The sequence below is a fragment of the Camelus bactrianus genome, chromosome 5, assembly GCF_048773025.1.
Source record: "Camelus bactrianus isolate YW-2024 breed Bactrian camel chromosome 5, ASM4877302v1, whole genome shotgun sequence".
In the NCBI taxonomy this organism is placed as follows: Eukaryota; Metazoa; Chordata; class Mammalia; order Artiodactyla; family Camelidae; genus Camelus; species Camelus bactrianus.
In genome coordinates, this window is record NC_133543.1 from 26,693,418 (window position 1) to 26,710,386 (window position 16,969).

General features: G+C 40.1%; 1 protein-coding gene across 1 annotated transcript in view; it reads left to right on the forward strand.

Moving 5' to 3' along the window:
* THSD7B (thrombospondin type 1 domain containing 7B) overlaps positions 1-15,934 on the forward strand; it is a 763,775-nt gene extending 747,841 nt beyond the window's left edge. Inside the window, exons 25-28 of the mRNA XM_074363581.1 lie at positions 2,197-2,279; positions 4,597-4,789; positions 7,823-7,910; positions 14,746-15,934. Coding sequence (XP_074219682.1) covers positions 2,197-2,279; positions 4,597-4,789; positions 7,823-7,910; positions 14,746-14,827 — 446 coding nt within the window. The 3' untranslated portion in view covers positions 14,828-15,934. The remainder of the gene's footprint in view (positions 1-2,196; positions 2,280-4,596; positions 4,790-7,822; positions 7,911-14,745) is intronic.
* Positions 15,935-16,969: the final 1,035 nt, after the last annotated feature.

Sequence of the window (16,969 nt, forward strand, 5' to 3'; positions counted from 1 at the left end):
AAGAATTATAAGCAAGGGAAGATTATAAACAAAGGAAGAGGAGGCAGGTGGCCTTAGATGATCTTTATGGCAAGTTACCAGTAGACCTTTGCATCTTAGACAGCAAACAGTTCTATTTGAAGTCTCACAATATAGCAGACAACTTAAAGACAAGCTGAAACAATACAATTTCCTTAAATATCATGATCTGACACAAAGACTGGAAAAGACTGGTGTTTAAAACAATGTCTCTAAAGTTATAAAAGATGTACCTTTTCAGTAAAAAAAAGTATTTGAGAACAGATCTCAGCATATCCCATTCCTACACTACTGTGCAAATACATCATGTTACAGAGTTAAAAGGGTTGATGAAGATATAAAAATTAAAATATAGTAATGATACGAAAATATTTTACTGTAAATTATGCTTATGTACTGGAAGCTTCATTTTTAATAATGTGTTAGTCATGATCATTATTTAATAGCTGAATACAGATGAAAGGAAGGGTCTGAGGATATTCATGATGGCAAATGCAACTGGCTGCTATAAATGATCTTCTCAATCATTTTAAAGGGGATTTTTTTTTGATGCCATCTTATCAAATAAAATTAAGTTGTCATTCTTTTTACTAGCACTGTGGCTGACTGAGTGCTCATCAGAGGAATAGGAGAATTTCTATTTTTCTATAGCCTTAGAAAGACTGTCAGCTTCACCTTTTGCTAGTTTACCTTTTTTGTGCATCATTGGTATTCCCTTTAATCCATAGTTTATCCAAACAATAATTTATTGTAAGCTACTCGTCCATGTTGTTAGGGTATTGTTGAAACTAAATATACTGTAAATTCACCTACGCAGGAACACAGAAGGCACATCCTCTGCAATATGCAGGGAATTAACTGACTGGCGAGGGTTAAACTGTTAAATTCTCTGCACAGAGCACCTCGTGCCCAGTGTTCAACACAGGGCCATCTGACAAATGAGTTCAAGTGACCAGTATCACCTGCTAAGTATTATCAGTGCTTAATTTCATTACTAAAATGTAAATTAAAATGTTGTATAAACAACACAAATTCTAACGTTTTCTCCAATTCCCAAGAGATCGCCTCCCCATGGGGCGCACACACTGCATGGTGGAGATCCCTAGTTTCAAGTGTGAAAAACACCCCCTCCAGACTCTGTTGGCAGCAACGTGGCTGTGTGGGTATTGCCACTGACACCCACATGATCAATTTCGCACCTCCCTGCTAATTCTAGTGGTGTTTTGTTTTGTTAATTTCTGTGGGGAGTATTTATTTTTCAAGTAACAGTGAGAATGTAATGGCTTCGTTTTTTTTAGGAAAAATGTAGATCTGACTGTTCCCTACACAGCCTTAGGCCCAGAGCTTTTTTTTGCTGGTTACAAAATCATGAACTATAATTGGTTGACAATTATAGTAATGCAGAGGCTAGAACCTATAAATGCACCCAGTGGTATATAAGTATAGTTTAGACACTGCCCTCAAATAATATGTCAACTTCTTTGCTTAGTACCTGGAATCCAGAAGGTCATGACTAATGTATAAGTGTTTTTCAGATTATAGAGACATTACTCCACCCACTTACTCAGAAATATTTAATCAGCACCTGCAAGTACCATGTCAGATGTATAATTACCCTTCCTGGAATGTATACATTTGCTCCTAAAAATGTGTGTGGGAGTCTGTGTGTGTGTGTATTTTGGTTGAAATCCATTTTTAAATGCTACCAAAGTGTTTGATATCATGGTCCCATGAAGTGACTAGTGGCATTCTTTTAGCGTTTAGTTGCCGGGAATTAGTCTAGTGCCTAAATTTGGTATTCTTGAGCTAGGGGAAAAAAATTATGTAGAACAAGAATATTTGAGCATATATATTTTCTGCTTCTGAACTTAAATTGAGATTTCATCAATGGTTTCACTGGTCCGGGCACTTCTAGACTTTGCCCTTAAGCACAACCAGATGATAGAATCACATTGCCAGTTCGCAGGTCTCAAACCTCTACTGTAAACATCTTCTGTTAGCAGAGCTGCCCATCTCAAACAGCTCATCCTGGAGTAATCAATAAAATCAGACTGAGCCACACTGTCAGCAAACAGATTTTTTAAAAATAATGCTGTTACAAAGCAGCCAGGGCTGGAGAAGAAAGAAAATTAGTATTTATCATAGAAACATCTGTAAATGATGGGCTTTCCTTTGTAGGAGGCTGCTCCCCTCAGGCACGCCCTGCTGCTATTCGGCAGTGTAACCCCGCCTGCAGAAAACCCTTCTCCTACTGTACACAGGTGAGTCATGTGCGGGAGACTTGGACATGTAGTTTAATTGCTGCATTATTCATATGCTGTCTGACGTCTTCTAGTCTGCTTACAGCCCAAGCAGCACTTCCGTGTGCCCACGATACCATCTAGAGGCAACTGCAGGCATACCCACAGCTAGTAAGAATTTCTTTGTCACACCATGTGTTAAAACAAAGTGGTCTTTTTTTTTCCCCTAAATCTATACATGGCCAAACCTCTCTTTCAGATACCTAATTTATGTGAGTGCTATTTATCAGTAAGTGTTCTCAGCTGATTTATGTCCTCCATTCTTAGCCTTTCATATACCTAAACTATTTTCAAAGGTATTATAAATGCATGTTCCTACTTGCTAAATATTATTTAGCAAAATCGATTACACCCTGATTATTATAGTGTGAGTAAATTTTAGTTGATTTTAAATAAGTTGACTATGTGACTGTGGGTAATAATGATGTGTGTGTGTATATACATTTTTTTAAAGCAGAAATCTTCCTCCCATCTATCACTGTTCAGTAATTAATGCAAAAACGTACAATGTATTCTAATCAGTGGCACCTAGAGTACACAGTGCGTATATAAGAAAGATGTGTCATGTCTCTCAAGGAAACTAGTTTCTTCTTACTGTGTGTTCTTTCCAAAAATGATTTGGTTAAAAATAATTCAAGTACTCAGTCCTATTTTATGGCTCTTCTGTGTCAAGGTGAGTTCATTCTTTATCACAGAAAACACTAGTGATTAAGCTTCCAGAGGGGAAAAGAAGGAAAAGATCGACAACTTCATGGGCTCATGGTGTTTGCAAAAATAGGAGTTGTGGCTTCCAGCCAACTCTCTGGACACCCTCTTTGATAAAACATAAATTGACTTTTTCCCTTGAACCTCTGGCATACGTGAGTGCCTGCAGCTTTTAACTCAGACTACTAGATGCATCTTGGAAAGATGGCTTTCCTAGCTGAGCATATTCCAATTTTCTTAATTAGTTCTCTCCACTGAACACCAATTAATGCCTTCAGTTAAAACCACCAGAGGGGGAGGGTACAGCTCAGTGGTAGAGTGTATGCTTAGCATGCACGAGGTCCTGGGCTCAATCCCCAGTACCTCTGTCAAAAAAAACACCTGGAACTACTGTAGTAATTGTCCTTATTAAATGACTGCTGCCTATTTGTTAACTCTAGGCATTTGTTAGTTATATGCTTCTCTCACTTTTACTTTTTGGGGAAGATTGAGGGACCCTTTTTAGCTTTAGTGTCTATTGCTCCTCAAAATCCTGTGTTCAGTCAGCAATGGACAGCCTAAGTAAATTTGTCTGGTTCAGAAGGATTGATGTGAGTGGATACGTGAGGCGAGGGCCTATTCAGAAAATTCCATCTAGAGCTTCAGGCAGGGAACCCTTATCGCACAGGCAGAGAGACTAATCATCTTAACGCTTATTTTCTGTTCTTCTCTGCTGCCTTTATGTTTGGGGGGAAGGAGGAGCAGTTAGTCTCACATCCAGATATGGATAGAAATCCTTGTCCATTATACTTTATCATAATCAGTTTCTTGGAGAGGTTTATTGTACGTGAAAATTACCTGGACATAGATAACAATGAAGGACACACTGTCATGATGCCAGCGGGAATGTGAGGTGGTGTGACACCGGGGTTGCTGCAGGATGTCTGTCAGTACAGTTATCTCCTGCTTCTCTGAGCCCTGTGTCTTTGGTGACGTCTTTTTTCCCCCACTTGGGCTGCTTCTAGCCTTGGGCTGTTGCCTCTGAGAGCAGAACTAAGCCCAGGAGCAGAGAGGCAGTTGAGACCAGTTAGTGATCAAAGGTAGAAGGTGGTGGAGGCCTTTAGCAGCTGGGGCACCAACGGTCCTCGAAGAGCACAGAACACAACGCAGATATGTACCCAGTTCCTGATGCCTTGCTTCTCAGTATCAAAGGGCAGGCTGGAGTGAGTGAGCAGGAATCTCAGACAGCAGGAGGGAGAGCTGAGGCTAATGTTTAATTAAACGCTTAAACATCTCTGTAAGCAAGAACAGTATGTGCTTAATGCACTCTGTTGACAAAGAATGGTGATTTTATATTTGGAAAGTGTAAGAATTGTAAACCACTAGGAAAACCTGATACTTTATTTAGAGTTAGACTTTGGAATTTAGTAAGATGAACTACAGGGTTTTCATCTCTTTGGCAAGCCTGGTGTCAAAAAACCCTAAATTGCCATGACATACCCTGCAGATATTAAGTGATTCCAACATTTAAAGTGTTCTTTTTTCATCTGCACAGCTCATTGTGTGACCATGCACATATTTTTCTATGCTGTAGGGTGGAGTCTGTGGGTGTGAGAAGGGCTACACAGAGATAATGAGATCAAATGGTCTCCTGGATTACTGCATGAAAGTGCCTGGCTCAGAGGATAAAAAAGCTGATGTGAAAAACCTTGCTGGGAAAAACAGGCCTGTGAATTCAAAAATACATGATATTTTTAAAGGATGGTCTCTCCAACCCCTTGATCCAGGTACGTATCAGTTGTGAGTAAGAAATGTAAATTTTCTTATGTTGGGGGGGGGGGCTTCGGGTTCATATTGTGGCCACTGCTCCTGGTGGAAAGAATGGAGGAAAGGAGGAAAAGAGAAGGAAGAGGTAATATGGCCTAGTTCAAGGTTTCTCAAATTTGAGTGTTGAAGAGTGTAGCATGTTATCATGGGTGGCTGAGGATAATTCTGTCCACTCCAATCTAAGAGACACTAAGTAACCAAAATATTAATCTTTAAAGCTATTCTAACTGTAATCATCTCTGCAGAAGACTTACTATGAATTTGTATATATAATTGAAATTAAAAGCAAAAATTGGAATAGTCTCAGGAACATGCAGGTACCTAGGGAAAAGTCCAGGGACTCTCTGCAGTTTGAGAAACACTAGTAAAACAGAGCATCAGTTGCAGAGGCCAACAGACCTTACTGGCATCATGGCTCAGAAAGTACCTATTCTGTGACTGACTGTAATTGATTCACTTCTCTGGAACTGTTTCCTCATCTAGAAATAAGTCTAGAGGCACCTACCGTGCAGGAGTTTCATGAGGATTAGCACAGTGTCTGGCCTGCAGGACTAAGAATCAGTGGATGTTAAGGATAAGAATGAACATTTAGTAGATGCTTTCCATGTTCCCTGTGGTTGCATGCTGGTTATGGTGCATAACTCATCTCATTACGTTCTAGCAACTTAACAAGGTGCCGTTACCCCCATGTTAGATATTAGGATTCTGAAACTGGCAGTGCAGACTAATTTGACCAAGGACAGACCACCGGTAAGTAACAGGAATGCTTGAAAGACAGGTCACTGAGGGCGTTCCATAACACTGGCCTCTACTTCCCACTCCGTGAAGTGGGCAGAAAATGAAAGTAAAACTGTGCCTACCAACATACCTCTTCTAGAAAACAAAATGCTGTGAATGACTAAGCAAAACAGCATACCTGGTAAAGGGATCATGGAGAGGGAAGGGACAGACAAAGCTTAGGCAGCTGCCCTGGGAACGCTCCCCCAGATGCTAGGCCTTTGCCGTGCCAAAGTGCATTGATGCCACGCTTAGATGAAGCAAAACCAGAGCCCAGGCACAAAGGACTCTCAATCTAGGAAGGAACAGGATGTACATGTCTCAGCCAACTTTTAAGGATGACCACAATATTTTGCTCAAGTTTTGATTCCCATATGTCTGGGCATACCATTAGATATTCAGAAATATCTTACTCACTTTGTGACATTTAGTGACATTTCCCTAATTTATAGCAATAGACTTAGATTTGCAAGACGCATGCAGACCCTATTTCAGGAAGAGAATTAGGGTTAGGTTCCAGGGAAATGAGTTTTTAAATTCACAACTGAGGTCCTTAACCTTTTGGAGATCTAGCTAAAGCATTAAAATCATGTGTGTGTGTATATACATGCATATACACATATATACGCTACTGTGTATGTATGTAAACAAATAAAAACTCTCTGCCAGACCAAATACCTATTTTATAACTTTCATTAGGTTCTCATGATGAGATTGTAAATTGGAGCAACCTCTCAGGAGGACTAATTAGGCAAACTCTATCATACCTTTTGACCTCAAATTTTTCTTCTAGGAATTCATCAAAATATACACACATATACAAAAAGAATTATGTAAATGATATTCATTATATGAGTATTATATAGCTAATGAATGGAGACAAACTAAATGTCTAAATAGAAAAACAAAAATATACAACTGTGCAGTGTGTCTTCATAGAGTTATTAAAAAGCATGAGATAGACCTGCCATTATGACCTAACATGGAAATAGTTCCAGTATATTAAGTGGAAAAAAGTACCAAAGTGAATGATATGTACCATTTGTGCCTTTTTAAAAAGTGCATGTATTATGTAAGTAGTCGGGTGCTTGCACAGGCAGAGAAAACTGAGATGATTCACGGGCAACAGTGGTAGCACCTGCGTAGGGAGCTCAGAGTGGCAGGAAGACTGGTTTTTTTTTTTTTTACTACATATATTTTTTAATAGTTTGTACTTTGATCCTACCCATAATGGTGTTCTAAAAAGCTGCACTAATTCTTTCAGTAACATGGTTTAAAGGTCATGGACCACATACTTCTGCACTAGAGATTTAAAAGCACTGGATCTTCTAGTACTTTATGTAGTTCTACGAGGTTTAGAGGTAATAAGATGAAAGGTGCATTCTCACTCAGGGAAGACTTTTTTTTTACACTGGCAATTAAAAAAAAAAGTCAAAATAGGGGATTTCATCATTAGTGTTTCAAAGAGATCAGAATCAAAGCTTTGTTCAAAGTTTTATGACAGTAGAAAAAATACCATTACTACCTTGAAACCTCATTCTAAAACCTGACTGAGGCTCGAAAGTGTCTTGTAAGCAAAACTGTAATAGGTAGTTACAATATAATTGAAAGTAATTGTGATTTTATTCCAAACAAGTGCTGTTTATAATAGATTTTTATTGTTTTTCATCCCATGGAAGCCTTTTAGAATAAGATGCTGATCTGTGTGGGGGGGGGAGTTATTTTGGACCCACGGTTAATTATATTCATGTAAGCTGTGTGTGTATATTTTTCAGAAAGGAACATAGTTCCTTTGGGGTGTTAAGGTACTGCTACTGTCGGTCCAATTCTAAGTTTAAGCGAACTGGATGCTCACATAAAACAGCACAAAAACCACTTGATTTCCAGACACAACTCAAATACATACAAGTAAGGTACCTCACATAGTCAAAATCACAAAATAGATCAGACTATTTGGTTCTATTTCTCTTAACTCCAGCAGATATCAAATCCAAAATAATACATACCTGCACCCCTGCAGACATATATATGTAATAAAGTATTGCCAAGTAGAAGAGTGCATACGAAAGTATTCTGCCAGCTGTTAGACTCTTTGGTGTTCTGGAACACTTGAAGGACTGTCTCATATTTTATATGTTCACCTTGTGCCAGTCTCAGAGTTCAGAGGAGAAAGAAAGCTTTTCTAGGCTAAACTTGTTGCTTTCTATTTTAAACAGATGGCCGAGTGAAAATTTGGGTTTATGGTGCTTCAGGTGGTGGTTTTCTCATCATGATATTCCTAGTATTTACTTCCTACCTTGTTTGGTAAGTACTAACTAGTAAAAGTTTATATTCCACATTTTTATGGGTGGCATATTATACTAAAAGAAAAAAACTATGTCAAGATCATTGACCATATAGAACAGGACCCTCAAACCTACAAATGATCACCAACAGTAGAATTGCTGAACTGGGAGATTAATTGTCCTTGTTTGAAATATTATCATTTTATTGTTTTCAAATATCAGAAAGTATAAGAGAAAAATCATTATTCAGGGCTTTCCCATTTTAGAATTTGGATTTAGATCACTACTTCTTAGCTTTGACAGCATATGGGCACTTCCAGGGGACTGATACCAAGGTCCTAGCCCCAGAGATTCTGATTGAATTAGTCTTGCATGTGGTCAGGTTGCCTGGATGTTTAAACGTGTCCCAGGAAATTCTAATGTGCAGGCTGACGAACCATTATTCTAGCTAATTCTAGTTCTTAAATTTTCTTCTCAAACTGACCTGTTTTGACCAGTTATATTAAATTGAGCAGTTGGTTCAACCAACCTGTTAGTACATTTTGAATCATAGAGCCAGGTGTTTATCTACATTGACCAGCATGAGAGAAAATTTAATTGTCCATTCCAGGAACCCCATTTTGTAAGTGACTAGTTCTAAGAGTTTGTTATTCTTGGAAAATGATGATTAGTTTACTATATAGAATATATTTTATTTGATGAGTTGCTCTTGAAACCAGACAGACGTAAATACATTTGAATGTCTTCAAAGTGTGTTGAGAATATTTTATTAGATGTCTAAGAAGAATTTTCAAAGGATTTTTTTATTAATTTTCATGAGATCAAAGTGTTACTTTGCTTTTTTCTCTAAATTGAGATTTATATTCATCACATGTGTCTCAAACTATTTCCTTGAGAATTTTTAACCCAAGTTTTAATCTTAATTCAAATCCAGTCTTTGTATGTTTCGCTTATGTTTCCAAGGTTACACAGGGTTTTAAATCTTTGCCCTTGGTCAGTGAAAGTGAAGAAATTGAGGTGACTAAATTTTTCTGCCACCCATAGTGATAGAAATTGAATTTCTAGAAGTTAGATTCCTATCCAGCTCATGTTTGCACGGTGGTGTAGTAAAAAGTAACCCTTCAGTTAACCATTTACCCTGTAAACAAGTGATTTGAGCACTTATGTTTGAATTGGTATTGTCTAGGTCCTGTCTTAATGAACAAATATGAGGTTGAAAGCTTTATATCAGGTTGAGAGTGATAGGAAGCATTCACTACTAGAAAAAGAGGAAAAGGTCTTAAATTGCAACAAAGAACAGAAAGGTTTGACAAATGAGAAACTGCTCTCAAAGCAATGGCCCATACAGCGTAAGATCATCAGCTAGTCTATCAGTCTGTAAAAGCTTGGATGTGTTCTACTTAATGGCCACATGCCCAGGTCCACATGCTATGGTTCCTTCTTCCCTCAGATATTTAAAAGATTAACAATTAAAATTTAACTACAGTAGTAAATTTTGCCTTTTTACATTTCTGCACTCCCCCAACTTAAAATTGTGTTAACCTTGATCCATTTCTTCAAAAATAAATAGTTACTGACGCCCTTTCTGTATGACACTAGGCTCCTGGGATTAATTAGGCAGGTCACTGAATTCTGGTGACAATTTCCTAGAGAATATTTAATATGAAAGATCAATGGAATCATCCCTTACTTTTTAGTGACCAAATTATATAAATATTTATGAACAGTATTTCTCATTTTTTTCATTCTCAGTGCCCAGCCTTTATAATCCTCCTCTGCAAGCAGCAGTTTACAAGTGCTCCCTTCAGCTCTCAGTAGCCAGATTAGACTTCCTAAAACTTAGCCGGGGATCAGCCCCTTTCCTACTCAGACACCAGGGGTGGCTTCCCATTGACAGCAAAATGGAAGTCTGGTTGTGGCTGCCTCGCTTGTCAACCTGAGTCTTCCACTGTTTCTCTATGCCCTGGCGTTTGTATAGGCCCAGGTATATTTAAACCCTCATTTTATCACTGAAGGTAACATTTTTTATTTTTTTCCTTAATCAACTTTTTTTGATGAAATAGTAAATTTTCTACTCTAGTAGTTAGCCAATGTGCTTATGCATTCCCATCAGTAATCCTATATTATATATTTCCATAATAATTCATTGTATTCATTATAACACGACCATGATAAAATACTCATTTTTCTCTAGCTTCTTATTCTGTAACAAAGTTCACATCTGTCCTTTCATATTGGTCACTTTGTCATTGCTTTCTTTAGTCTCCCTTCTAACCATCAAATTCAGTTTTTCAAGGCTACCATCTTTATGTCCATCCAAGTTTCTGAGGTTTTGACCCAAGACTCATCAACATATATTAAGGATTTCCATTTAAAATAAACTTTGTATTATAAAGGTAGCTCCTCATAGTACAAAGAGATTTATAGGAATTGAATATAAGGCTATAACCTCTTTCGGAAGGATGCTGTTTCAGGACCTTACGTTACCTTAAGTTAGGGTGGTATCTTCTTTCACAAGAAGGTTTCTGCTTCCTATCCCATTCTTCTAGAGTTAATTTTTCATCAGCTATTGGCATTTTACCAGTTCTGCCCAGTAAAACTCAAGCGCAACATTTTCCTAATCAAACAGTCTAGAATAACTTGTTCATGCTTCCTTCTCTGTGGCATTTACTCCACGCTCGTACTACGGTACCACTACGTGCTCCTCCTCTACCAAACCCCAAGGACTTGGTCGGAGGGGGAGGAGGTATAGTGACTATATCGTATTGATTTCTTAGAATGTAAGTTTCACAAATATTTATGGAACAAATAAATAAGTGAATGAATAAATGAGTGAATAAGTTAAAAAATCATTTAGTACCCATGAATTTTAGAGATAAGGGTCAGCAAAAAAATCTAACATTCCGACGTCAAACAAAGTGCTTTATGTAGACTGCCTTATTTAATCTTCACAATAATCCAAAGAGTGTTGCTATTTAAAGAGGGAGTAAGTGATCCTCAGCGAAGTTTAATAACACATAAGGACACATGAGCCTAGGACAGCCAACTCTCCAGGTTTGCCTTAACCCCAGAGTGTATACTCTTGCCACAAGACTTCCAGTCTCCATGGTGTCTTTCCCTGGAGTAATCCTAAAAACTCTGTAGACTCTATGCAGTGTCTACACCTTTCACATTTTTAGGGGCTACTTATTTCCTCAGTAAAGTAAGCTACAGCCCTGGGAACAGATCTGTTGATATCAAAACACATACCATTTACTGTTACAAATGAGCCTCCTAAATTTTAGAATCCAAGTATACAGTTTCACTGCATCTACTTCTATTAAACAGTTTGCAGAAGACTTACTTAGAGGATGACAGTTTTGGAGGTTTTATATTTTCTCCCCCGAATAAAAAGCTTAAGAGAGCTGCTATATATAATATGCCACGTTTTAGGCATAGACTTTAGATGAAAGCAATTTATAATAAAACTAGGAATAGCTTTTGAGAAAATATAGAAAAATCATCTTCTCAAGGACTGCTTCATTCAGATACAACCCTTTGTACATCTGCCATTAGTGTTTGGAGTTTTTGAAATATTACTGATGCCCCAGCTTCCCCGGTAATAAAGATCCATGAGGCAATTTAGCGAGGACAACCGCTGGGTGAGCTTGCGGTTAATTTAGACGTAGTGCCTGGGAGTTACTCCCAATGACTGCATCTATTCTACCCTGCTCAGCACAACTCAGCAAAGGGGCTCTCCTGCCTAAGTTTGAAAGTGGTGCTACCCGGTCCAGAGGCTCAGCCCTCGTGAGTGCTGCCTGTTCAGGTCATCTGGCTTAGGGATGGGTCCCTGTGGCTTGAATTCGAGGATGCAGAGAAGTGCCAGCAGCTTGCCTGCCAGTTCATAACAATCTCACCTTTCTGGCTTAATGGACGGTATCTTCTGCTAAAATTCAAATGCTCGCGGAAGTGGTAACTTTAAAATGTGTCACCCGATCTCTTACAGCCAGGGTTGCATAATGGTTTTCCCCCTTGTGCCAACTCTCACAGTGGTGGTGGCTGTCAGGGCTGCTCCATTAGGCAGAGTTACGAGACTAATCCTCGGCTCAGCGGGAAGGAACAGTGTGCTGGCTGGAGAGTCCGCCCTGGGTGCGAGATGACCGGTGGTGGCAGCAGCCCACGTGCCAGGCATTTCTAGGTCCTATTTAATGGCCGCTCCTCCCCTGATACCAAAGTGGAAGAGAAAACCTGACTTAAAAACTTACTTCTGAGTGAATTTCCTAATGACCACCAGTAAGGGAGAAAGAAGCAAGGCCCTCTCCAGACAAGTCTCCTATTTGCCAAAACCACAGCTTCCCAGCAAAAGTGCCGCCTGACTCAGTGGGTGCCAACGTTTGAGTACTTTAAAACTCTAAAAGTTCTCAGATCTCATGCATTTCTAGTTGTGAGCTTAGTCAGCTGAGAGCTCACGTAAGATGAAAAGATTCATAATGACATGAGGCCTTCATCACAACCATCCCTAACACACCCCACGGTCCAGAAAAATCCAAGGCCTACATATCAGGAAGCCCCTCTTCCCCCACTCCAGAACACAATATTCATAATTCCATACTTGGAAACTGATATAAAAATCTGTATATTTGAGCAGAATTTTCCAGTCCCAGCTCCCGGAGTCTGGCCAAGGTTAGCTGTCTCCTAGGCAATATTACTGTCTCTTTATAAAGATCCAGCCATCTCTGTCCCTCCTCCCCACGTGCCAGGACCCAGCTTTCCATTTTCTCTGCCAAATAGCCCTTAGCAATTGCCAGAAACTCTGGAAGCACCTCCATTTCTTGCCCCTCTCTTGTCTTCCCCTAAAGCAGCAGGAGACACGGGAAGAGGAACTGCCATTCCAGATGCACTCCCTCTTATCCTTTTGGACATTAAGGCAACCCTGTCATCACCACTGCCACCAGAGTGGATACACACTGCAATGTCCAAGTTGTCCTGTACTCTCACTTGTGTGACTTCTTAATCCCTTTAAATGCTGCAGATGAGTGCTCAGGACCCAAGCTGGGTCCATTCTAGAGCCTGGGCCCGGGACTAAAGCTACAGGAATACACATATATATTAATATAAGCAAAGTCGAAATGAACGTTAATCAGATAATTATGCAATAGCTACTCTTTTGAAAAGCAGAACAGACCCAGGAAGCAGGAAATCATAGATTGAGGCCCTGCAGAGGGTTCTAAAGCATGTCTCTGCCTCTCCTCTGGTGGGAGGGTGTTGGCCTGTGGCCCGTGCCCAGCACTCAGCAAGTCATCCACTGAGCACCCACTGCCTGCCAGGTACCGGGATCAGGGAACTGATAGGCTGTGTGCTTCTCTTTAGTAGGTTTTTAAAAATCATTTGAAATGTATCTCTTTAGCATCTATACTTTGCTTCCAACATCAAAACAAAGAAAAAAGTTTTTCCTCTTGAATTAGAACTTGAGTATTTTAAACCAGGAGAGTCTCCCCACAACTGTTTTATCAAACATCTTCTGTGTTTTGTGAATTTTACCACCATAAAGACTTCTCCATGTTAACCATTAAGTGAAAGAAGCCAGACACAAAAGGGCACACATATAGTATGATTCCACCTCTATGAAATACCCGGACTAGGCCAGTCTACAGAGGCAGAAAGCTGATACGTGGTCGCCAAGGATGGGGCAGGGAATGGGGGAGACTGCTTAGTGGGTACAGAGCTTCCCTTTGGGGTTACGGGTATCCTACGTTGTGAGCGTTCAAACTGCCACTCAATTGTACACATTAAGATGTTTGTTTTTAATTTATACTCATTGTATAAAAATTTATACGTACAGACAAAAAAGTTGTTTCTACCACGTGCCTAATTACTGGCATGTGTATGAGAGGCACTGAAGGGTTCCAAGCATTTGTCCTGTGTGTTTTAGATGCACTTTGTCCCGGCTCTGCCCCTCACTCAGTGACTTGAGGGAAGGTCAGTGATCTCTCTAGTCCTTCTCTGTCAAGTATCAGTAATCCTTATGCCTCCCACTCAGTGCTGTTCTGAGGTTACCGAGATATTTGATGGAAAATGCTCAGCACAGGGCTGGGCACTTTGTACACATCCAATTAATCTGGACTCAGAAGGCGTGCCAAAACCAAGGCACCAAGGAGGGAAGGGAGCCGGTACCGTGGGAGGTGGGGTGGTGTGTGGCAGAATTCGAGCTATAAATACTCACAGATTGAGATTCACCCGTACTAAGCATCAAAGAGCATAATGCAGCATGTTTTGCCCTTGGGCATCCCTGTGTGGCTGGGGAATGTTACTCAACTTCAGCTCCTCTCTCTGAGAAGGAATAGCAGTCCTCCCGGACCTGGCAAAGTTGTCAGCTTCAAGGAGGACAGAGACCAAGGGAGAAAGGCTTTGGCTGGTGCAGAATCAGTGAAATTTTCCTGACAGACTCTGGTGACTTGGCAGCTACATGTCAGGTTTCAGACCAGAGTAGAAGCATGTTTACTTAAAAACAAGCCCAGAGGAAGGCACAGGAGTCTGGCTTTTCCAGCTACTTAACGATGTTAAACATCTGTGCTATGGAGGTCAAAGTAGCTTAGGAATTAGAGAACAGTACATGTTCACATGACTGCAAATAAAGGAAAGTAGCCCTTTACCAAGTTCATTGTTCCCACTAAACAATTTTTAAGATTTTTTTTGGGGAAAAAAAAGCTTCTGTTCTAAGGGTTAAAATATACAAGCATTCCAAAAGGGAACCCACCCGTCCGGAGAGAGGAACCTCTTGTCTAACCACTTGAATGTCTGTACCTCACAGCTGTCTTTGGCAGATGAAACAGAGCTCTGTGAACTTTATCTCAGGAGTTCTTTTCCTTTTACAGCAAGAAGCCAAAACCACATCAAAGCACACCTCCCCAGCAGAAGCCTCTGACCTTAGCCTACGACGGAGACTTAGACATGTAACCTGAAAAAGAAACCCAAATGTAGACATCGACTGCCTTAACCGCTTTCTCTTTTGTAGCTCAGACTTCTCAGTTTTTTGAGGAATCTCGTGATGTGATATATCGGGCAGAATACAAATACTGCAAAAGTAATATTGCCTCAACTTCGTTTGGACGTGGAGTCAAGGATTAACAGGTCTGCCATTTTGCTTTCAAGTTGTTTGTGGGTGTGAGTGTTTAATTTTTTGATTTTCCCAAGGGACCTGAAACCCCTTCTCTTCCTGTTTGGAAACGGGAGGAAGAAAACGGGATGGAATTCCCACAGACTTGAGTGAACTTTATCCTCAGCCACATGATGACAATCCGGAGGAGAGTCCAATCAAGGCGTTTACTGTAAATGACGAGTCCCACAGTGCATCGTTACGCACTATATTAGTGCAGATCTCTTCTCATCCTTCAGCACTGAGTTTTCTAGAGTTTACATTGGTTCAAAGACTGTCAGATTGGGATAGCCTATTTTCATGAACACAGAGAGAATAGGTTACCATTTCAGAAATGTTCTGAGTTTTTACCTTTAAATAGTATATTTTGTTTGTAGCCAGGGACATGATGGCACTTCATGGGTTGCATCTATTGAAAACAAACGGAATGTGTGTAATTTCTGGACCTGATGAAGCTAGGTGGTTTTGGATGAAATGTGTATTGAATGTCAGGGTGTACAAATGAAACAGTTGGTTCTGTTGGAGAATGAGGTGAATTATTTAATTACTAAAACTGTATTTTAACAAAAACTTAGCCGTGTAGATACAGCATTAACCACCCACACTTGCAATTCAGTTTAATGATGACAAACCCTGCTTTTGTAATTTCAATTTTCTTATCTGAATATTTATAAATCCTTTTTTTGAATTTAATTATCTGACCTCATTTAATAGACATCAAACACCGATCCTGTTTATAGCCGGTCTTGCTTTTATAAAGGTTTCAATAATACCGAAGACAACACATTCAAAAGCTGAAACCATTTTATGAGGATACGTGTTTGTAATCATAGATGTTGACAAGTAAGAAGGCGCCATCTTGTGGTTTTGACTTGTATTCATAACAAATAAAGTGCTCAAGAGACTGAGATGTTCACTGTTGTAGATTCATTCATTTCAGAAGAGCCCATGCTTTGACAAAAACAGCTTTAGTAATATAGCTTCCCCGTGTCACTGTGTTAGAGGGTGACAGCTGAAATCACTGACAGAGGAAAGGAATCTTACCCCACGTTCTCAACACTATTGGTTACACTATGAAATGGAGCCAAGCACAATTACGCAGAGTAGCTTTTAAGGAATATCTGCAGCTTAGTACGTATCAGAACAAACCTCTGTGGTAAGGCAGACGCCGGTACGTAAATGAACTAAGCCTGAGCAGATGGAAATGTTAGAAACACGATACCATGAGCAAAGTAGAGGATCTTTTTATTTATACTATGACTTCTGTTAACCACATGAACACTGACTAACTGATTTTAGTCCGTGGCACCGTGGTTTTATATGAAAGAAGAGCTATGTCAATGCCGTGGCTGAGGAAACAAGTCCTAGAGTTGTCCTGTTCTTAGTTCTCGTCAGCTAACACTTCAGTTGTCCTCACGGTAGGTCAAATCCTAGCTGTGCCCTTTCTGCCTGTGTGATCCGAGGTGAGGATTATCGTTATCTCGGCCTCAGTTGTAGGACCCGCAAAATGAAGACAATGAAGTCATTTTCCTTGTAAGCTAGACACTTATCAGTCAATGTAAAATGGGGTTCTGGTTCAAGATGGCAACGTAGGAGTATCCTGAATTCACCTCCTCCCACAAATGTGCCAAATCTCCCTACGGGCAGGGCCTCCAAGAGAAACCCCAGAACTAGCTGAGTGACTCCTGCACATCAGGCAAACAGGAAAAAAAAGAACAAACATCAAAATGGGTCAGAGAGGCTGAGACATCATCCTTCCACAAGCCACACCGCTGGTGCAGTGGCACCAGGAGACACTTAGACCCCCAGCTTCTCCCTGAGAAGTACAAGGCTTGAAGCCCACATTGGCACCCCAACTTCTGACACCTCTACCTGAAAGACAGGCCTTCAAAACATCCTACTTAGAAAGCCAGCAGGGCTTCTGACCACAAGGCCATAACAAA